Source organism: Fusarium verticillioides, chromosome 3, assembly GCF_000149555.1.
Source record: "Fusarium verticillioides 7600 chromosome 3, whole genome shotgun sequence".
Lineage (NCBI taxonomy): Eukaryota > Fungi > Ascomycota > Sordariomycetes > Hypocreales > Nectriaceae > Fusarium > Fusarium verticillioides.
Window position 1 is genome coordinate 2680213 of NC_031677.1, and position 19714 is coordinate 2699926.

The window sequence follows — 19714 nt, forward strand, 5'->3', positions numbered from 1 at the left end:
AAAGAATAGTATATCAGCCTTCGGGGTTGTCATCTTTTACCACATGCCCAAGATATTCCCTCGCTCGCTGAGAGAAATGATAAACCATATCACTCAGCTTGTTATAAGGTAGTCGACTAGTTAGTCGGTGGTTTAACAAACTACCAATCTTTCCCACCGCAGGTATGCAATGAACAGTCTTCAAATACCTTTGAGCAGGCACTCACAGTTAGGTAAAGCTACCTTATGGAAATTCAGCGTAGGTAGCCTCACTTTTGAGCAAAAGTCAAGCTGCAGTATAACTCTAGTCTCATCTTTCCCCGTGAGGCTGTTACCGGAAACCATTCCTCAGCCGAATTTTTCTTCCGCCCACACTAAATTACCTAGTAGGTCGGTAGGTAGAACTCGCCGTATCTGTGTGATTTCAACGTAGAGGCACCTGACGAATCGTATCATACATACACTTCAGCCTCGTTCTTCTCATGAGTCTTGATTTTTAGCAGGCTCTTCCCATTTTCTCTCTACAAGTTACTTCTTTCATATTCCCTACAGCAGCCCAGGCAACCGCAGGCTCGGCACCACTCAAATGCCTTCAGCCATCGTCAGCAATGGCACTGGCCATCATGATTCACTCTGTGATGGGAGAGACGACATATATGAGTCAACTTCCCAAAGTGACTCAATTCCTCCTCATCCACTAGGACTCAAGCCATTAGGCAACCAGTATTTCTTTACGGGTCGCAATGCGAGGCGCTCAATTGGGAGCTGGAGAATTCTGCCAGACGAGGTTATCTCGCTTGTACTAGAGCAGTTTGATGCTGCGGCTCTTTTGAAGCTTGGCCACACCTGCAAATTCTTATACGCCTTTTGCCACTCCGATGAATTCTGGAAGCCTATCTTTCTCCGGTAGGTCACTTGAGACATAAAGGCACTCTGAAGTAGCTGTTGAACTAAGTTCCGTTAAGGTCACCACCACCAGATAGCAAGGATATCCGATGGCAAGGATCATGGAGATCAACTGTTTTAGGTTTGCCCAGTGACCAAGGGACCAAAATCGACTGCAGCAGTGTCTTCTCAGATGTCCTTCACCGGCCATTTGCCTGCAGTCATGTCATTCTTACCCGGTTCACCTCGCATATTCCCAAGGCAAACCAGATCCGTCGCTTCGAGGACCTGACTCACGATCAGTATGCTGAGAAATGGACTGAGCAGCCATTCGTACTTACCAATTGCATTCAAGAATGGCCAGTATATGAGCAGTGGACTATAGATAGCATGCTCCAGATGTATGGCAAAGTCGAGTTTCGTGCTGAGGCTGTTGACTGGCCATTCGCAACCTATCACACATACATGAAGAACAACAGCGACGAAAGCCCTCTGTATCTCTTTGACCGGAGATTTGCAGAAAAGATGGGTATCAGAGTCGGTAAGAAGCCAGGCACTGCATACTGGAGACCAGACTGCTTTGGTCCTGATCTGTTCGAGGTTCTTGGAGACGAACGCCCTGCCCATCGATGGCTGATTGTCGGCCCCGAGCGAAGTGGCTCAACCTTCCACAAAGACCCCAACGCAACGAGTGCTTGGAACGCTGTAATTCAGGGATCCAAGTATTGGATAATGTTCCCACCAGCTACACAGGTCCCCGGTGTTTACGTTTCTGATGACAGCAGCGAAGTCACCAGTCCCCTTAGCATCGCGGAATGGCTTCTCACTTTTCATGAAGAAGCACGGCAACTTCCTGACTGCGTCGAGGGTATTTGCAAAGCCGGGGAGATCCTTCATGTTCCCAGCGGATGGTGGCATCTGGTGGTCAATCTCGAGAGCGGCATTGCACTTACGCAGAACTTCGTGCCACAAAGCTTAAGCCTTGTATCAGAAGTTGTTTCCTTCCTGCGGGACAAGGCTGGCCAGGTCAGTGGATTCGATGATAAGGTCGCGGACCCTTTTCAACTCTTCGTGGAGAGAATGAAGAGCAGCTATCCGAAATTTCTGGACAAAGCCCTGGACCTGGCCGACACGAAGAGCGGCAAAAAACGTAAATGGGATGCTGCTGTTGGTGGAATAGACCATGAACAAGAGCAGAAAGGAGGTGATGGTTTCAGTTTTGGTTTTGGCGGCGATGGTGATGATATAGAAATACCCTAGAAAGACTCACCCTTTCTATCCTTGTAATTCGATCCAAGTTAGCGACTTATGACTCCTTTCCTAGGTAGAAGCGAAATATGGGGGAGTTCGCCGAAGCCAGCCTCCCCATCCTGCAAGACATAACATCAAGAGCTGTGATACGCTCGGCAACCATCGAGTAGTAACCGGAGTTGCGACTATGAGCCTAATGTAATCGGGCAATTGGCAGCTAAATGATGAACGAAGATCTGTACAATGATCAACTCTAGGTACCTATATATATTGCATGAATGGGGCGCCTGAGAGTCAGACATAATGTGTTGTTCACTAGAACTGAAACATCTATACTTATTGTTACGATTAGACTCTTACTCAGCCTCGAAACCACTCAATCAGGCCATGTGATAATTTCTTTTGTCTTTGAAAACACTACATAGATCTGACTAGGTACTAACCTAGTGATATGACCTTGCCAGAACGGAGGAAAGGGCATGTTCTCTGTCACCGAAAATTTGTGTTCTACTACCTACCTACTACGTATGTTTGTGAACCTCTTGTCGTACTATGAGCCGAATTTATCATGTCTGTCGTGGGCAAAAAAAGAAAAGGCAGACAAATGTCACATCATCTAACATAACATCCAAGGCTCCTTATTTGATCACCAGCGATAAATGTGAAAGCAGACAGTCGTCGAATGCGTGATGCCATGCAGGACTGGGCTGGTTTGGCTGAACGAGTGCCCAGCTAGAGATAAGGCGACTGAATATTGAAACAATAACTAAAGTTAGAATAATACCTAGTAATTGTATTATACTGAAAGTGCCAAAGTTGTCTTCGGCCTGTATTTATTCAACCTTGATTGGCCTTTTGCAAGTAATCAGAGGCCAACACCTCAAGGGATCGAACTTAATAACGAGCCAGCCATGCCTTCCAGGCTGCTAGTAATGAACTTACGGGTACATACCTACTACCTAACTAATAGGCACCAATCAGCCGATGTACACATGAACCTATGTATAGGTACTAGATGTCTCTGCTAACAGAGCCGACGTCTTGCAATTCCGAAACACGATCTGAATCACTTTCCCCCTAGCTTATTAAACAACAAATAATACTTGTGATGAAGATGGGGTGCACCTCCACTCCGTCATCCCCATCCATATACACTACAGTACCTTACTGTGCTACTATATATGAGGTGGTAACTTTCCTCAACCTGCCAGACCTGCCACCCTAGGTACTATACCTAGCCTACCTAGGTACTAGATAGCCACTGTAAGGTAAGGTAGGTAGGTACCTTAAGATAGTTGATTCACGAACCCTCTACAGCTTAGCATCTCGTCTCCCTGGAGGCTTCCCGGGGGCCGTGTACTCCCCACTCGGCTTCCCGTCCGCCCTCCACCTTTCTATTACCTTAGTGATTGGACTAGTCTTAAGCTGTCGGGTCCCTAACACTGCATCATCTCCCATCCTCCTCCTTTTCACCGTTGTACCTAATTAATCTTTTGCTTGAATGCGCTTGCGCTTCTCTTTGTTTTCGCCTTCACTGTCAATTTCAATTTCACTTTCACTTTCCCTTTGCCTTTTATTTCGTCTCCTCTGCGTTCTTGTTCTTGATTCCTATTCTCCTCCTTCTGCTTTTCTTGCCATACCTTTTAATCTGTAAGTTCCGTTTGCTAACCCCCGCCGCCATCTGGCCTAGAGCTGGACTCTATGTCCAACTCTCCACTGTCTGTCTGTCTGTTCTTCAGCTTCTCCGCCTTACCTCTTATATCGTCTACACGTAGCAAAGCTAATCGAAGACTATGTAGCCTCTGCATCTTCTTGTTCTTCTCGCAGAACACCACTGTACAAGCTCGAAACACGTTTCCAGATATCGCTGCGCTTCGCATCAGCTCCACATCAGCTTAGATACCCCTGTTCCGCTATTGTGAGCCTCGATCTGCTCTGAGCAAACTGTCCATAGCTTCGACCCCTTTCCGTGCGAACCGCATTGAATAAAACAAGTCGGCATCATGGTTTCCGACGAGCACTTCGAGATGTGCTTGCCGATCTTGCAGGATGCCACACTGGAAGACGAGGATAAGACAGATAGACTCGAGGAGCTCTTCCGCAAAGAAACGAGCCTCACCGGCACTTCCCTCGACAACGCAATACTAGATGCTCTTTGGCGGTTTCGTGACGGCGGCGGCACATCAGCGTCACCCCCTCCTATCAGACAGACGATCTTACGACGCCCTTCACCTGCCTCCTGGCGCGGTTCGCCTACTCCCATGTCGGGCTCTCCAAGACTGGCCGTGAGCCCCCTTGCTCCTCCGGGCTTTGTTCCCTCCACCTTTGGCAGGACAATCTCCTCCACGGTTTCTCCCTTTTCTTCGCCTCGAGCATCGCCACGTCTGGCTCTTGCGACACCCGTCATTCCTCATAGTCCAAACTTGAATGCATACGAATTTGCTAGCGACCCGACCCCGGCCACAGAGATTCTAGGTGAATACCAGACGGAAAATGTTGAGTGGCTCGTCAGTGATGATGCCGCTAGCGTGACTTCTTCTGTTGGTACTCCAAGTGCTCTCAACGCAGCAGCCCCCGAGTTCTCGTCCATGTCGGCACAGTCAGCTGATATGTCGCCATATGATATGTTGCGTTCCATCCTTGGGCAGACAAAGTCGGACGATGAGATTGAAGCCGCTCTCGCGCAGAATGGATATGATCTCAGTGCAACTATTGTCTCCTTTATGGAATGCCAAGCGGGGGACAACCAGCCCGGCGGTGTTTCATTGGAAGAACCCAGAAACGTCCTGATTGGGAAATCCGTGGATCGTCCTACTACTCCTCTAGGTTCATCCAAGTCGGGGGTTATTTGCAAGTTCTATATGTCGACTGGTTCGTGCTTACGCGCCGATTGCCGATTCAGCCATGATCTCAGCAACCACCTTTGCAAGTATGTTTTCGTCCGAGCCTCTCCGTATTGTAAACTAACATTTCTCTTGCAGATATTGGGTCATGGGGAATTGCTTGGCAGGAGAGACATGCATTTTCTCGCATGATCCTACCAAACTGATGAATAAGCTCGCCCTCGACGGTGCCAGTACGCCACCATCAAAGCACGGCGGTTTACAGTTGGGAGATCTTAACTCATTCCCTTCTCTAAGACCTGAAACCCCCGATCATCTAAGTGGTTTCGCTGGCAGCAACAACTTCCCTGCCGTGGGCATTACGCCACCACCAGGCTTGAAGCATTTCCAGGGAACTTCCAGTCCCCGTGCTCGATCTCGCCCTAGCAGTCGACACCAGACCAGAGAGCCAGATATCTCCGCCCCTGCCCTGGATGACAACGATGCCTTCCCTTCGCTTGGTTCTGCATCTATCAAGCAAGGCAAGAAGCATCATGGCAAGCGAGGTGGCCATGGACATTCGCACAAGGAGAATAACGCGCCTAACTCTCTGGCTGATATTGTCAAGATGTCTCCCTCGCCCACCCCTGTCCGTCCGGAACTCAAGAGAGGGCTGGGGCGCAATGGAAGCTCGACAGTTGCACGAAATGGGGAAAACAGCGCTGCAGCTCAAGCCATCCCAAGTCCGAAACATATCCCGTGGCTGGAGACCGGTGAGCGTGCTAACAAGGCATATCTGAAGGCTCGCCAGGAGGCCATTAAGCACGGCGGCCTTCGTAATAAATTTCTTCAAAGGTTTGTGTTCTTGCAGTAAGAATTGGGATTTTCCGTGTGCTGACTGGCTGTCACAGTGCTGCACAAGCATGGAATCGCAATGACGCTAGGGCGGCTAAAGCTCTCAGCCTGCGAGGACAAAGTGAGAACGATCTTATGCGCAAAGCTCATCGCGAGGCTGCAAAAGAACTATACGAGGAACGTAACAGGGGCAACTCCAATGATTTGGAACTGTATGTCGATCTTCACGGTCTTCACCCTGAAGAAGCTGTCGAGTACCTTGAAAAGGTTTTGATGGAAAACGGCAGGGAGTCGCAACCCATTTATGCCATCACCGGCTCTGGACACCACAGTAAGAACGGAAAGGACAAGGTTGGCAGGGCGATCCGGAATTTTCTCAACGAGTGGAGGTATGCGTACCGAGAGTTCTCTGTTCCTGGAGACCGCAATAATATGGGGGGTATCCTAGGAATCGATGCTCGTAGCTGGGACAAGTCTCTCGCCAAGGAGGGCGACTCAGATGGTAAAGAAGAGGTGGACATACTGAGCCAAGGCGTCGAGATTGGCGACGGCAAAGTTAGACTCCTGGTGCGTGATCCGCCCAAGGGGCCCAGCGGCCGTCGATGACAATGCGAGACGTGAATAGAAGAAAGCAGTAAAACCAGACTCCAATCTATAAGCCAATGTGTTGAAAGTTGCATGTGATACCTGTCGATTTAGTCACTACCTTACCTTGGATCGGCTTCGATACCATAGTCGGTGCCCTCCATTTGATATATACGTACATACAGGCCCATCATGTATTGACAGGACAGGATTAGCGCCATGCTTAGCGGGGCGCTTCCGCTCGAGATTCGCTTAGACTAGCAACGTCATGTAACTTTGGCGCAGCCCCAATGAAACGACGACGACAGTTCCAGCTCTACAACATCGCCATTAGTTCTTCTTCAAGCGATATCGAATGCGAAAATACGATCGTTGGCTGGTAAATTCGAGGCCCTGATCTTCTATACTACCAGAAAGCCATTCTGACCCTATCCTCACGGTCTTCAATCTCAAACTATAACCTCATTTCCATCCGCGCGTTCCGAATCTCACCTACCTATATCCGAAACCCAATACACAGACATGGCCACATAGCCCCCATCAAACTCAACTCCAATTCCTACCCAGTCAATCGAAACTCAAGATCTTTTCGTTAAAGATGCCTGCGGATTACAACTCAGCCGCCCAGGCTCTCGCCCTGTCTCCAGATCGTGGCTCATCTCCTTCACCAAACCGTCCTCCTTGGGCTGCGACGTCCTCGAGCCGCCGTTTATCGAACCCGCTGATGAACAGTCGCCGCGCGAGTAGTAGCTATGCTGGCGGTGGTAAGACGAGCTTCGTACGCCGCATCTGGGGTACGGTCAATCTGCTTGGTGAGCAGGTTCTGAAGGTGTATCTGCGCCTGTCACCTTTCCAGCGGATTCTTGCCCTCGTAGGCGTTGTCGCAGCGGGTGTGCTTGGCGTTTTGGCTATTATTTACTCGCATGTCTTCTTCAAATGGCTTGAGCCAAAGGCGGAGCAGTGGCGCGCTCTTCCGGGAGGTTGGACTCTGGCCTTTCTGCTGGTCTTCGTTACTTCGTTCCCTCCGATTGTCGGATACTCGACCGCGAGCACAATCGCGGGTTTTGTGTATGGGTTTCCCTTAGGCTGGCCCATTGTTGCATCCGGATGTACGGCTGGTGCCCTTTGTGCGTTCCTCGCGAGCAGAACTGTTTTAAGCGGCTATGTTGATCGCATGGTCGGTCAGGATCATCGCTTTGTCGCTCTGGGTCAAGTGTTGCGCCAGGAGGGGATTTGGTATCTTACGGCTATCCGATTCTGTCCACTTCCGTTCAGTCTGAGCAACGGCTTCCTCGCCACTATTCCCAGCATTACACCTCTGGCGTTTACCATTTCTACAGCATTGTCAAGGTATGTTCACCAATGAATGGTATTTGCCCGGGTCCTGATCGCTGATGCCAATATGATTTCAGCCCCAAACTCCTCGTCCACGTTTTCATCGGCAGTCGTCTTGCTCTGCTAGCTGAGAAGGGTGATAAGATGTCCGCCGGTAGCAAAGCCATCAATTATTTAAGCATGATTTTGGGTGCTGCCGTTGGTCTTATCGTTGGGCTTATCATTTACCGTCGTACTATGGCTCGCGCCGAAGAGCTCGCGCGTCAAGAAGGCCTTGAGCCTACAGGTCTATCAGCTGAGGAGGGCGAGGCCGGCTATGCAGACTCTGAAAACTCGATGCTCATGGATCCTGAAGACGCAGCCGTGTTAATGTCGGACGATGATATCTCACTGTGGGGTAGAGATGGGACAGAGGGCAGATATCACGATGATGATGAAGAGGATGAGGGAGACACCAATAAGAGGGGAGACCGAAGGGTATGAAGTCACATTTTAACGGGAAGCTCGACGCAAGTTGGGGATAGTAATGACAAGATCATTTAATACTAAAGGTATGGATATTGGGCACGGCTCGGTTATATTGATTATACATATTTAAACGGACTATATGGCGTTTCGGGCATCATTATATTGGAAGATCCCTGGGTGCCAGTATTCGGTTGTAATTGGGATAATAGAGGGCGATGATGTGTTTGTATCAGAGCCAATATTGAATATCGTTACGCCACTATCAAAGCATGTAATCAATTACAACTTGCGGCTGCTATGTCCGCCCGATCAGTATGTGTTGAAATAAAATCTACAAAGTCTTTCGCAATGCCATCGCTTGCATCCCATGAAATCGAATTCGCCAACGCCGTCGCTTATGCATTCTTGTCCCAAAGCTATAACTGAAAAGTGAAACGCCACCATTATGGGAATTACTGGTTCCCCCTGTATTGGTTCATAAATTGTATAGCTTGGTCCATTGGATACCCAATGAAAACAGGCCCAGTGAAGATCATTTGAGGTTTGTCGTTTGTCCCTTTGGTCATATCAGGGTTGATGAAGGCAGGTTGCGGAGGTGCCTTATGTTGATGTTGATATTGGTATTGGTATTGGTATTGATGTTGATGTTGATGTGGAGGGGGTGGAGGCGGCCCGCCCTCCTTATGAGGTGAGGATGAAACCGTGTGTTCCGGTACCTGAGGAGGGGTGTCATGTTTGAATGATGAGGGTATACCCATGGCAGCCAATTTTGTATGATCAAATGGACATTTGCCTGGCATCTTCTTTATTGATTCCTGGGCGCGGGCAGCAGCTTGAGCGGAGATCGGCATGCAGACAGGCGCTGGTGGTGGTGAGAGAGGTTGGTCGTCGCCGTGACCTGAGAGGTTGTAGACTGGAATAGATATTCCCCAAGGCCGGCTGGGCGATTCTCCAACACGTACTTCCTTGAGGGGCCGATCGAAATGACTCTGCCGGTCTCCATCCTCCAGAGTCGGCACCTGTGTATTATCTGGGTCCGAGTTTACACTAACAGCCTGTGCCCAGTTCTCAACTCTTTCATTAGATGGCTGGGCCACGTCATTTGGTCGATTCGGGTCCTGTTCAGCCTCGGGTAGCATGGGCTGGTGAAGCTGACCCAACCCTTCAATCATGCTCACTATATCGCCATATTTGGAATCTATCTTCTTGATTTGATCTTCGTCACGTTGGTACCGGCGGAGGCAAACTTCATGGCTTCGAGGGAGTTCATGTTTGTGTGTCTCAACATAGTGGGCAATCTCCTCAGCCGAGTGTTTGTCCATGTAACGAATGGGACACTTGACGGCTGATGAGCCGTTTGTGTTTGTGCGGGCTTGCTGAGAAGTAGATTCTTCGTACATGGCTGCGCAGATAGGGTCCGTCGAATGATGAGGGGTTGTGTCCTGTGCATCTTCGTCGCGGACCCCAGAGCCGCTAGCCGTGGCAGGCTTGGAGAACGGGCATTGGAGATGGCCCTTCTTTCCTTGGACCGTGAAGTCTTGTTCTAGCGCTGTCGACATGGAAGTGGCTACGTGGGAAGGTTGCGACTCGGTCTCTCTGCTGGAGCCAGTGCCAGTGGTTTTACTTGTTTCGCCCAGCGAGGCAAGCTGATTAGCTACTCGGCGTCCGTCACGGATGACGAGGGCAAGCTGGTGTTGGGAACCGGAGCTGTACGCGCGTGGAAGAGGAACAGGCAATGAATTATCAACAGATGTATACGGAGGTATCTGGAGCTTAGCCAGGGTATCAGCTATTTCTGGCGCGGCTGGGGCATATTTGTCAGCCAGATACTGGAACTGTTTTTGGTTTCGAGTCAGTGATGAGTCCATTCCAGATGATGGAAGAAAAGGATGTTGATAGGTCAGATATCAGAAAAATAGGTTATCAATCTCGGCAACAGGGTCATTCATCCTGATGCTCTTGATCTAGAGCTAATGATATTCATCATGCTGACTTGGTAGGGATAAGGGGAAAGAAGCCGACAGCTCCGGTATCGCCGAAACAATCCCAGGACGTTGCGCGGCCAGGACATGTATGTAGACAGGTATTTTGGGGGGGGCGAAGCCGGGTTCTAAGCTTAGAACTACTGCATGGGGTAGAAAATATTTATTCTTACCTGTTCATGGGCAAAGCGAAGCTTGTGCTCCAAGACGGTCTTTCGATCTGTCAAGGTCTGAACTTCATCAGCAAGGGCGTTGAAAGCATCTGCCAACGTGTGCGCAAGATGAAGATATGCCATGCCCTTGGCTGTGAGTGAGTGCGATAGAGAAAGAGGGGAAGAAGAAGAAAGTTGAAAAATAAGAAGAGGAGATGAAATATTTATTAGATGGGGAAGAAAGAGGAAGAGATTTGCTAGGAGGCTAAGATCCTGACAGCAGTGCTGTTGCCAGAGCAAGGCGGCAGCAAAGTGGAGAGACAATGACACTGATTGGCCTGCTTACATGCGACAGCGGGTATGGCAGGCTGGCAGCTAAAAATTAGGGTCCTTCATCCTCCAGGCAGTGTGTTTGCTTCGAGCGGGAGGGGTAGGACGAATTAAGTTGCCTGGAATTTAGAGCCGAGCCACTTCGGAGCGGAAAGTTTGTGATTCGCAAGAGGGCCAGGACATGATGATGAGGCTCTCTCTATTGCCTCCATGTTATAGGTTCCATTCTTAGGTTACGCTTCTACCTAGTGCCTACCTCGACTACTCGAGTACCTATAATGTGGTCTGACGCACTATGTGCTGGCAGTGGGTGCTCCGTGTCTACCTAAGTAGGTAGGTAGGTACCTAGCGCAAATCCCGGTCCCTTCAGAGCGGATACCTTAGTTAATGGAGCGGAGGTGATGGAAGCGCAGGCCGAGACAACGGATGCTAAGTTAGGTAATATTGAAGCCAAAAGCTACCCTGTAGACGTCTTTGACCGGCCGCTGTCATAAATTTCTCAAGTCAGGTAATAGACTAACAGATCGAACAGATTGTCTGGGCGACCGGGTCTTGATTCTAACAGTCTTATTAGATAATTAGCTGTAATGCTTTAGGGATTGCATGTTTTGGATTTAAGCATAATTACCGCACAGAATAAATACTCGAAATGATACCTGTATTCAGTTATATCATATATATAAATGCAGCTCGAGAACATGTCGATACAGTGCAATCAATTTAGACTTTTACAGAATATAACACTAAATCTAGGTCAGTATAGGCCAGTGCCATTCGTAGAAAGGGCCAAGTAATTCCCACCTAGGTAATCAAGGATTGCCTACCTATCAATTCACCTACCAGAGTAGGTAAGAGGTAGAATAGTAGGTAAGGGATCTGGCATTCAATATCCTCCATCTTACCCACCAACCCCGCCATCACTAAAACACCATCCATCACTATCACCCCCTGCTATTGTAACACGAGTCATCATGTCTACGCCTGATAACTTGTCCATCCCCCAAGCCGAACTGGTCAGCAGGAAAGCTCACGTGCTGCCCGGGCAATTAAGTGTCACGGAGCTCTTCTTCAAAGTACCTCTCGACTACACGGATATCCAGGGCCCTTCCATCACGCTATTTGCACGTGCTGTCAAGAAACACGATGTTCCCATATTCCCACCCGATGATGAAGAGTCAGAGAACAGCCCAAAAGACGAATTTGGCGAGCCCCCAAAGCCATACATGGTCTATCTTGAGGGAGGGCCGGGCTTTGGCAACCGTGAACCACAGGATCATCCCCTCACCCGCCACGCTCTTGCAAAGGGATACCAGCTTCTCTTACTTGACCATCGCGGCGTTGGCCTGAGTACACCAGTTGGTGCTGATATGCTAAGCCTTGTATCTGAAGACGTTGCAGGTCGCACTCGGTATCTCGGCCTCATGCGCCAGGACAACACAGTCCGGGACTGCGAAGCTGTAAGGAAGTACCTTACCGCCTCATGGCCCGCTGCCAAACAACCATGGTCCATCTTTGGCCAGTCGTACGGAGGTTTCATCGCACTATCCTATTTGTCCATGCATCCAGAAGGCCTTCGGGAAGTCTTTCTCACTGGCGGCCTAGCCCCTGTGGGTAAGAAGCCTGATCAAGTATATGAAGCAACATTCCGACGGGTCATACAGCGCAACGAGCAGTACTACGAAAAATTCCCAGAGGACGTCGAAAACGTCCGTCAAGTAGCTAAATTCATAGAGAGTAAAGGTGGCAGTATTCCGTTGCCATCTGGCGGTGTCCTCACCGTTCCTCGTCTCCTGACCATAGGCATTTCCTTTGGAAGCCATGGTGGCTTCGACCAGGTTCACTCTACGATCCTGACTTTGAAAGCATCTCTGGATCAATTCGGGTTTTTCAACAGAGCATCCCTCGTGCCACTTGAAGGCTGGAACCCATTTGATACCAACATCATATACGCCATCCTTCACGAAGCCATATATTGTGACGGCCCTGGTTTAGCCTCCGCCTGGTCAGCCAACCGCATTGGAAAAGAACTCAAGCCATTCTCCTGGCTGAATGACAACTACTCAACGGATTCTACCAGCGGATGCCTCTACTTCTCTGGAGAAATGATCTTCCCATTTCACTTCGAAACTTACCCAGAACTCCAGATACTTCGCCAAGAGGCTGAGTTATTGGCCAGTCGCGATACCTGGCCTGCTCTTTACGATCAGGAGAAGCTCCATAAGAATAAAGTTCCTGTATATGCCGCTTCTTTCGTTGAGGATATGTACGTCGACTATAACTTTGCAAGAGACACAGCCAAGCTTGTCAAGGGTACAAAGACTTTTGAGACGAACGTCATGTATCACTCGGCATTGAGAGCGAAATCGGATGAGGTGCTGCAGCAATTGTTTAGCCTGAGAGACGATGTCATTGACTAGATTTGGATGTCTTGCAAGACTGGCATACCTGCAGAAGTTGAAGCCACCAGGAAGAATAACTTTACGCGAAGGAGAGATAGATATGAGAGCTGGTACCTACTTTATTCAAGTAAGAAAAAAAATAGAATCCCCAGTGACTATATTCATAGTGTACCGAACCGGCCTCCAGTGTGTAGACGCAACAGCATAGAACAATGACCGCAAACCGCACCGAGTTTTATAACTAATGACTAGTGATAGGCTCGTGTTCGCGCAGGCGAACGACCCAAGTTCTGCCACTCGTCTTCATAAGCCGCAGTATGAACATGCTCCATCGATGGCAAATCCGCCGTCGGCTGCGAATGCCTCATGACTGTCTCTCGTAGAATGATAGCAGCGAGTTCTGGGTTGCTAACCAAGAACTCACTTGTCTCTACAGGCGCGCGCTTCCAGAGAAGCGGCTGAAGGAACCCAACGCGTGCCATGACCATCTTGAGCAAGTCATCAACTTCTGGCACGCTGCGATATAGCTTTCTGCAAAGATGCATCACCTTTGGTTGTGCAGCATCCCAGCCTGCTGTCTCGAGCATATCGACACACGACCGCATCACTGCCTTTCGAAAGTCGTCCATAAGATAACGTGTCGCGCAAATATAAACGTCGAGGTTGAGCTCATACGCCAGGAACCACGTCCGAAGATCCTCTCCTGTGATACGCTCCGGTTGGCTCTGTTGAGGAGGCATCGGAATGCTGACAGGAGGAGGGAAAACACCTGGGGGATGGATCCCTCTTCTTGGAGCCCCTCGACCATAAGGTACTGGCACGGGAGTATTGCCCTCGCGGGATCGTTGAGCCCCGCATTGCCAGCATCTCGAAAAGTCACGCCGCGCGAGGCATCGAGGACACGAGCAACCCGGTCGATGATGTCCCGGATGCTTCTCCTGGGTTTCTTCCGCCTCAGCATGTCTCGTCTGTCGAGCCCGACGCCGGCGTCTCCATGAGGTACCCGAGCTCCCAGAACTGCTACTGCTACTTGACGAGCTCGAATCAGAAGCCTCTGCTGGCTCTGGGTCAACTTCAATACCCTTTCCCTTATCGACTTCTGGTTCTACTGGCACATTAGTGCTCGTGGGTCAGGAATAGGCTGTAAGCTGGCTGATTCACCTAAAACGCTCGCTGCTGGCTTGATGGGTTCATAGTAACCTTCGTATAGAAATGCAACAAGAAAATGAAAAATAGCCGGATCCTCCTCTGGCAGGTCAATGAATTGCTCACTTGCTTCTCTGAAGTTTCCGCATAGGGCTTTTCGGAACCACTCTGCCTGAACAAGTATATCTTTGTGAACCTGGAACCCTGTTAGTTCAACTGGCCTCCATCTCAATAGATCGATACCTTTACATACGTAGAAGGTTTGCATGTTGTTCAAAGGACCAACTCGTATTGGTACAGGCGCAGAGCAATATCGGCCGTCTGCTGAACTGACCCAGAGGTCTTCTGTTGTGCTAGGGAGATGTTCTTCTTTCTCCTCCTCGTAGACTCTGTCTATCACGATAACCTGAGGCTGAGGAACGCCCATGGCATCGGCCAAGGTGTGCACTGTGACGGTTGAGCCTGCACTTTCTGCATTTCCCGCATCATCTGCCATAACAAGGCTACCCAGTACTAATCGATTTCAGACCAGTATTTATTTCTCTACTCAAGAGATGGCGTGAGGGCGCGTGAAAAGCGTAAAATGAGGCTGTCAGAACGTTCTGTCTCCCGGAACACGGTGGAAGATAGGACTAGAAATAGGCATAGGTACAGCAGGCATCTAACACACACACACACACACACACATATACTGTTGGATATATGTACACACCATCTTGGCGTTCGGTCTAAGCCTAGAAACAGCCAGCAACATGTCAAGCATGTGGACGGTAGATGGCTGCCAATTGAGTGCCACAGCCGCCCAACCATCTGGCTGTATTCTGGCGCAGAATAAGCAAGGCGCACACGACGTGCAGCGGTACAAGCGCTCGGTGTGCATAACAAGACAATGCTTGGTCACTAAAAGACCAATCGCTGACAGGTATCGTCTTCATCGAGTTTCTGAACATTCTCAGCAAACAGGCCACCGGAAAATGATCAGTCACGCCTCCTGCACGAACAAGGGACATCTCCTCATCCATTTCCTCTAACGCAACATTTTCTCAATACTTTGCTCAAGGCGGCGGCAAGCCGGCTGGACTAAAACAGGGGTAAATTCGTCTAATTCCTAACCTTGGATCTATGCCTCCGCTCCCACGCATATTATCGACGCGCGTTTGCGGACGACAAATGCTTCATGAATTTATCTCAATCTGGGGGCTGGTTCAACTCACCATCCTTACAGTCTGGTGTTTGTGATCAATGTTTGCCAGTACACACGCTGACCCGCAAGGCACGTGTCTTCCTCAGGCGTGCAATCCTAGGCCACCCGATACGCTGGATGCAGCCATCTATCACACGCCTGCATTCATATTTAATGTCCGACTTTTTTCTTCTTTCTTGTTTCTTCTTTCTTCTTTCTTCTTTCTTCTTTTTTCTTTTTGCCGCCCTAGGCCTGTACTCGCCGAAATGCAAGCCGTGGTAAGATTCTACAATATTCGCCAGCCCTGTTGTTGCCCACTGGTGCTTTTTCTGGACGTGGCTACTCCTCCTCTATCTCTGCCAACATTTGGAGTTCTTCAGGAACCATGTTAGGCTTGTCAGGTAAAACAGAGGTCAAGACAACTCACTCCAAATCTTGCTCGCAGCATCTGATATGACTTTGGCCTTGACAAGAAGTTTCTCTTCGTATTTCTCATTGTCTTTACCTTTTAAACGGATCTTGTTTGGTTGAGCCTGCGCATAAAAATCAGCATTATCCACGTGGGCAATCTCAATAACAGATTGGAACACCAACCTGCATCAATATAGGAAGTAGCTCTGTAGGATTTGCATTCGCGATCGTTGCCACGGTACGAAAACCGTTCTCCCAAAATACCCGCCTGTGATATTTAAGTAACACTACTTTCTGCCGAGGGCAATGCACTCACGCGGTTCGGCTCTTGATGAAGGGAATCTTTGCCAAGGCCAATAGGTCAGCTCTTGCACCAGCCACGAGCCTGTCTGAAAAGTGCTCAAGAGCTGCGGCCATTACTCTGGATTATGGTTAGCTACGTGATATAAGAAGTCGTCAATGAACATACCCCCAGCTCATCTGTTCACAGAACTTGATCATTCCTGCAGCGAACCCTTGACAAGTCTGCGAAAGATTCTGAACCATTCCACGAGGCACATCGTATTTGCGTGCCACTATGTGTATAGGAATCTCGTTGCACAGATCCCGCAGTTGGAGAGCGAGATAAAAGCGTCGATGTACTCGAGCAACCTGCTTCTCCTCTGGCGTCGTCTCACGGAGCGTGGCACCTTGAGCACTATTTGGCTGTCAGTGAGTACCCCGTGGCTGTGAACACAACCTACAGCTTGAGTATTGTGGTAGGTTTGATGCCCAGAAGCCTCAGTACCCGTAAACCACTCTCATCCAGACCTTCCATTTCATTCCGAAAGACCTGCCAGTTCACCATAACCCCGAATTCTTGGACAGGCGTAAACGTGTATAAGACGTGCATCTCGCCATCCATGACAAAGGCTTGGAGCGCCCGACTGAGTTCGCCATGGACAAATACACCATCGTCGGGATCGATAGCTGATGCCACGATTGCCCTACCTAGTTGTGTTGCCGTGAACATGGACAAGGAATCGGAGGTCACAAAACCCATCGATTCTATCTCTTCCAAGCTTGAGGTGATACAATCGTTCACAAACTTGGCGCTATGAGTATGACTCAACAGAGACTTCGAGAAATAGTCCACAACGGACTCATGACTCGTAGCTAAGCGTATGGATATGACTTCTAGCAGTGCACTGAAACATTTTAGCTGGCAATCATTCATGCTTCTGAAGGACAGACTCACCGTTGGATACGTCGATTCTCAGTGTTAAGACAGCTGGCGACGGGTGGCAGCTCCGCATTCATGAGATCTACAACTTGCTCGAGGTCGTTTTCGCGGCAGCAGAGATATGTTTCACCGATGGATGCTTTTCCCTGTCTTCCCGCTCGCCCTCGCATTTGCCTCAGCATCGATGGCCCAACAAATTCGCGCCCCATTCGACAGTTGTGTAAAATCACCCGCCTTGCTGGCCTGCAAAAGTTAAATGAAGTGTTAACAATCGAAACAGCGACTCTTACAGGTTGATACCAGCAGCCAGACTGCAGGTTGCGACACACACTAATAGTGTTCCAGAATCGTAAGCCGCCGCTATGAGATCTCTCTCTTCGGTCGTCAAGCCAGCCTATATAGTCAGAAATGTTCGTGAGCCTCAGTCTGGCCAAGGCGACTTACGTCTAAATTAATTAGGAACACAGGCTCGATTCTGCAAAAACGGACGTCTCACTTACGATGAAATGCAACGCCATAAAGGACCGTCTCTTCCAATACCGGATCAACCCCAGTGTTAAGACTCCGAAGCTCTCCCAGCAAGTCCATCCTTCTGTCAACAACGTCAGCCTTGAGCTCATGTGGCTGGGGCATAGCCCGGCTAATCCATCGTGCGTCAGACTCGCACATGCCACGACTGCCGGCAAAGACGAGGGCACCGAAACCAGCAACAGCGGTCTCGTGAGCAAGTGTGACCACTGCATTTAATACTGGGTCGCGAAGCTCCTTCTGGGTGGATGGCTCGATCCGCCGGATGGGCCTCATCTGTGCCTGTGTCTGTGTAGACCGACTGTTCAGCTGTGCCGCTGTTTTGATGAGACCGCTTGTAGAACTTGCGGGATAAATATTTCCGTCATACACGAGATGTTCCTCGATAGGAACCGGTCGATACCGAGTTTCGTAACAATGCCCTTCGAGCCATCGAGCCATCATGTCCATATTCTAATACCAAATTAGACGGCTCAAAATGCACCACGAAGTCGACCGACCAACATACCGGGAGAGTGGCACTCATGCCCACAATTTGTACACGCTGCTCCAGGCTGAGCAGTTTGGTCGCCACGAGTTCTAACAAATAGCCTCGATGATCATCATCAACCATGTGTAACTCATCAAGCACAACGGCGCGAAGCTTGGAGATCGAACAGTCATCAATAGCCGTATTCACGAGTGCGTTTGCCTTGGAGTGTCAATAATTTACTTGCTTAGCAGACTGGGATCGCGGTACTAGAAACCGACCTTCTCCAATGTGCACACGCCAATATCAAAATCAGCCCAAGTTGCTCTAACTTTTCCACCCCCGAAAAAACCAATGATACGGACTGTGTTCTCATCAGCTCGTCTACGCCATATGCGTTTGTTGTCATCGACCGCTGTTTCAGAGGCGAAGCGTAAGCCTTGTACCACACTACGAAGCCAACGAACTTTCTCTTGAACCAAAGCAACATACGGTAACACAAGGAGGGCCTTTGTTCCTTTTTCTTCCAGAATTCTTTTCAGCATGAGCACTACAAGTGTTAGCTAAGATCCGCGCACAACCGTTATTCATCTCACCATCAGCCACAAGAGACTTGCCACCGCCAGTTGGTGCACAATATACAAGGTTCTTGTCTCCTGTCAGAAGTCCAGGGCCTTTGAGGCAAGCTTTCTGCCATGGATATATTTGTTTTATGCCGAGTGAAGCAAAATTATCAACCAGCTGTTGAGGAAGTCCATATGTAGAATGGCTTAATTCGAGTTCAGGATCACAAGACGATGTCGGAGTCGCAGCAATAGCCCTCCGTTGAGAATACTCAGACGGCCCGACTCGCTCATCGAGCCGAACAATGCGGCTCGCAGAAATTCGAGGAGGGGCAGAGGGGAGACTGACGGCTCGCTGAAACTGCACAGTCGCTCGAGAGGCAGAAGCCCTGAAGTGATGTTCTTCTCCCACTGTTGATAAACTTCTTTTGTGTCCAGCAACAGAAGTGGTAGCGAATGTAGTCTTTTGTTCATTTGTAGTTTCGACACTGGTTGTGTGCAATAACCCTCGCATGCTCTTCATGGTGAGCATCAAAAAGACAAAGCAAACAAGACGAAACAAGACGAGACCGAGATATAAATGAGCCACCAAGTCCAACAATCCTTTTTGACAGGTCCTCAGCAGGAAATGTGACGTGACACGCGTTGTCTCAACGCGTTCAGAAAAAGTCTTGAAACGCCAAATCACGTGGTCAAACAACGGACCAGACGTGGGGTGTCAGGCACGGCGGGCAGCAGCCGATGCAGGACCTTTGGTGGTGCCCCGCGGCACGATGGAGGGCTGTCATTGGATGGATGAACCTGATCGATTGACGCTAAGAAGTTAATAAACCCTGTACTGTTCTTCAGGGCAGCGACCGCCAACGGCAGGTGGCATAAACATGAGGTGCCCTGTCGAGGCTATCGGGTTCTACCTCTCACCTCCAGCTCTTGCCCTTCTGCCACCCATCATACACAAACTGACCTATCCCGTACGACCAACCAATCTTCTTACTACAGTACAGTACTAAGGTAGGTATCGGAACCTACTACCTAAGACAGCGAGTGCCCCTGTTTTTTAGGATTCTGGCCTTAAAATTATTTCCACCCAATAACTTGGCCGTCCTCATCCCTTATGTCATTTCCCTCTCTCAGCGCCAGATCTCGGGT

The 19714-nt window shown here is 49.5% G+C and overlaps 7 protein-coding genes across 10 annotated transcripts; 4 read left to right on the forward strand and 3 right to left on the reverse strand.

Moving 5' to 3' along the window:
• Window positions 1–377: 377 nt before the first annotated feature.
• FVEG_05146 (hypothetical protein) lies at window positions 378–2481 on the forward strand. Its single transcript, XM_018893222.1, has 2 exons — window positions 378–885; window positions 945–2481. The coding sequence occupies exons 1-2, from the start codon at window positions 566–568 to the stop codon at window positions 2122–2124; spliced, it is 1500 nt and encodes a 499-aa protein (XP_018750050.1). The 5' UTR covers window positions 378–565; the 3' UTR covers window positions 2125–2481.
• Window positions 2482–3532: 1051 nt separating this feature from the next.
• Window positions 3533–6493, forward strand: FVEG_05147 (hypothetical protein). Of its 2 annotated transcripts, XM_018893223.1 has the most exons (4): window positions 3533–3765; window positions 3915–5044; window positions 5097–5792; window positions 5849–6493. In XM_018893223.1, the coding sequence occupies exons 2-4, from the start codon at window positions 4119–4121 to the stop codon at window positions 6396–6398; spliced, it is 2172 nt and encodes a 723-aa protein (XP_018750051.1). In that variant the 5' UTR covers window positions 3533–3765; window positions 3915–4118; the 3' UTR covers window positions 6399–6493. The 2 variants fall into 2 exon arrangements, with proteins under 2 accessions (XP_018750051.1, XP_018750052.1); XM_018893224.1 differs by lacking the exon at window positions 3533–3765 and having other exon boundaries at window positions 3869–5044.
• Window positions 6494–6668: 175 nt separating this feature from the next.
• FVEG_05148 (hypothetical protein) lies at window positions 6669–8534 on the forward strand. Its single transcript, XM_018893225.1, has 2 exons — window positions 6669–7727; window positions 7790–8534. Exons 1-2 carry the CDS (start codon window positions 6976–6978, stop codon window positions 8193–8195), a joined length of 1158 nt encoding a protein of 385 aa, XP_018750053.1. The 5' UTR covers window positions 6669–6975; the 3' UTR covers window positions 8196–8534.
• FVEG_05149 (hypothetical protein) lies at window positions 8231–10678 on the reverse strand. Of its 2 annotated transcripts, none has more exons than XM_018893226.1 (2): window positions 10336–10678; window positions 8231–10015 (listed from the first exon to the last, which is right to left on the reverse strand). In XM_018893226.1, the coding sequence occupies exons 1-2, from the start codon at window positions 10456–10458 to the stop codon at window positions 8633–8635; spliced, it is 1506 nt and encodes a 501-aa protein (XP_018750054.1). In that variant the 5' UTR covers window positions 10459–10678; the 3' UTR covers window positions 8231–8632. The 2 variants fall into 2 exon arrangements, with proteins under 2 accessions (XP_018750054.1, XP_018750055.1); XM_018893227.1 differs by having other exon boundaries at window positions 8231–9984; window positions 10336–10591.
• A 767-nt stretch (window positions 10679–11445) lies between these two features.
• FVEG_05150 (hypothetical protein) lies at window positions 11446–13261 on the forward strand. The gene has a single exon (XM_018893228.1). It carries the CDS (start codon window positions 11616–11618, stop codon window positions 13059–13061), a length of 1446 nt encoding a protein of 481 aa, XP_018750056.1. The 5' UTR covers window positions 11446–11615; the 3' UTR covers window positions 13062–13261.
• Window positions 12297–14902, reverse strand: FVEG_15601 (hypothetical protein). 2 transcript variants are annotated; one of them, XM_018904778.1, is made up of 4 exons: window positions 14443–14902; window positions 14205–14385; window positions 13162–14148; window positions 12297–13019 (listed from the first exon to the last, which is right to left on the reverse strand). In XM_018904778.1, exons 1-3 carry the CDS (start codon window positions 14683–14685, stop codon window positions 13292–13294), a joined length of 1281 nt encoding a protein of 426 aa, XP_018750058.1. In that variant the 5' UTR covers window positions 14686–14902; the 3' UTR covers window positions 12297–13019; window positions 13162–13291. The 2 variants fall into 2 exon arrangements, with proteins under 2 accessions (XP_018750058.1, XP_018750057.1); XM_018904777.1 differs by having other exon boundaries at window positions 13090–14148.
• Window positions 14903–15711: 809 nt separating this feature from the next.
• FVEG_15602 (DNA polymerase theta subunit) lies at window positions 15712–19185 on the reverse strand (the record flags this gene model as incomplete). The annotated part of the gene is made up of 13 exons (XM_018904779.1): window positions 18599–19185; window positions 18284–18552; window positions 18042–18224; window positions 17506–17986; window positions 17450–17451; window positions 17296–17399; window positions 17021–17248; window positions 16527–16970; window positions 16253–16480; window positions 16100–16204; window positions 15967–16051; window positions 15800–15905; window positions 15712–15746 (listed from the first exon to the last, which is right to left on the reverse strand). The coding sequence occupies exons 1-13, from the start codon at window positions 19095–19097 to the stop codon at window positions 15712–15714; spliced, it is 2769 nt and encodes a 922-aa protein (XP_018750059.1). The 5' UTR covers window positions 19098–19185.
• Between the last annotated feature and the right edge of the window lie 529 nt (window positions 19186–19714).

What these genes read in the sequence shown, in the direction of transcription:
- FVEG_05146 (XM_018893222.1), top strand. Translation starts at nt 566, where the DNA reads ATGCCTTCAGCCATCGTCAGCAATGGCACTGGCCATCATGATTCACTC. An exon ending in TGGAAGCCTATCTTTCTCCG is followed by an intron (nt 886 to 944) that starts GTAGGTCACTTG and finishes AGTTCCGTTAAG; the next exon opens with GTCACCACCACCAGATAGCA.
- FVEG_05147 (XM_018893223.1), top strand. Translation starts at nt 4,119, where the DNA reads ATGGTTTCCGACGAGCACTTCGAGATGTGCTTGCCGATCTTGCAGGAT. An exon ending in CTCAGCAACCACCTTTGCAA is followed by an intron (nt 5,045 to 5,096) that starts GTATGTTTTCGT and finishes TTTCTCTTGCAG; the next exon opens with ATATTGGGTCATGGGGAATT. An exon ending in CGTAATAAATTTCTTCAAAG is followed by an intron (nt 5,793 to 5,848) that starts GTTTGTGTTCTT and finishes TGGCTGTCACAG; the next exon opens with TGCTGCACAAGCATGGAATC.
- FVEG_15601 (XM_018904778.1), bottom strand. Translation starts at nt 14,685, where the DNA reads ATGGCAGATGATGCGGGAAATGCAGAAAGTGCAGGCTCAACCGTCACA. An exon ending in ACAACATGCAAACCTTCTAC is followed by an intron (nt 14,386 to 14,442) that starts GTATGTAAAGGT and finishes ACAGGGTTCCAG; the next exon opens with GTTCACAAAGATATACTTGT. An exon ending in GCCAGCAGCGAGCGTTTTAG is followed by an intron (nt 14,149 to 14,204) that starts GTGAATCAGCCA and finishes ATGTGCCAGTAG; the next exon opens with AACCAGAAGTCGATAAGGGA.
- FVEG_05150 (XM_018893228.1), top strand. Translation starts at nt 11,616, where the DNA reads ATGTCTACGCCTGATAACTTGTCCATCCCCCAAGCCGAACTGGTCAGC.
- FVEG_05149 (XM_018893226.1), bottom strand. Translation starts at nt 10,458, where the DNA reads ATGGCATATCTTCATCTTGCGCACACGTTGGCAGATGCTTTCAACGCC. An exon ending in TTCGCTTTGCCCATGAACAG is followed by an intron (nt 10,016 to 10,335) that starts GTAAGAATAAAT and finishes AACCAAAAACAG; the next exon opens with TTCCAGTATCTGGCTGACAA.
- FVEG_05148 (XM_018893225.1), top strand. Translation starts at nt 6,976, where the DNA reads ATGCCTGCGGATTACAACTCAGCCGCCCAGGCTCTCGCCCTGTCTCCA. An exon ending in ATTTCTACAGCATTGTCAAG is followed by an intron (nt 7,728 to 7,789) that starts GTATGTTCACCA and finishes ATATGATTTCAG; the next exon opens with CCCCAAACTCCTCGTCCACG.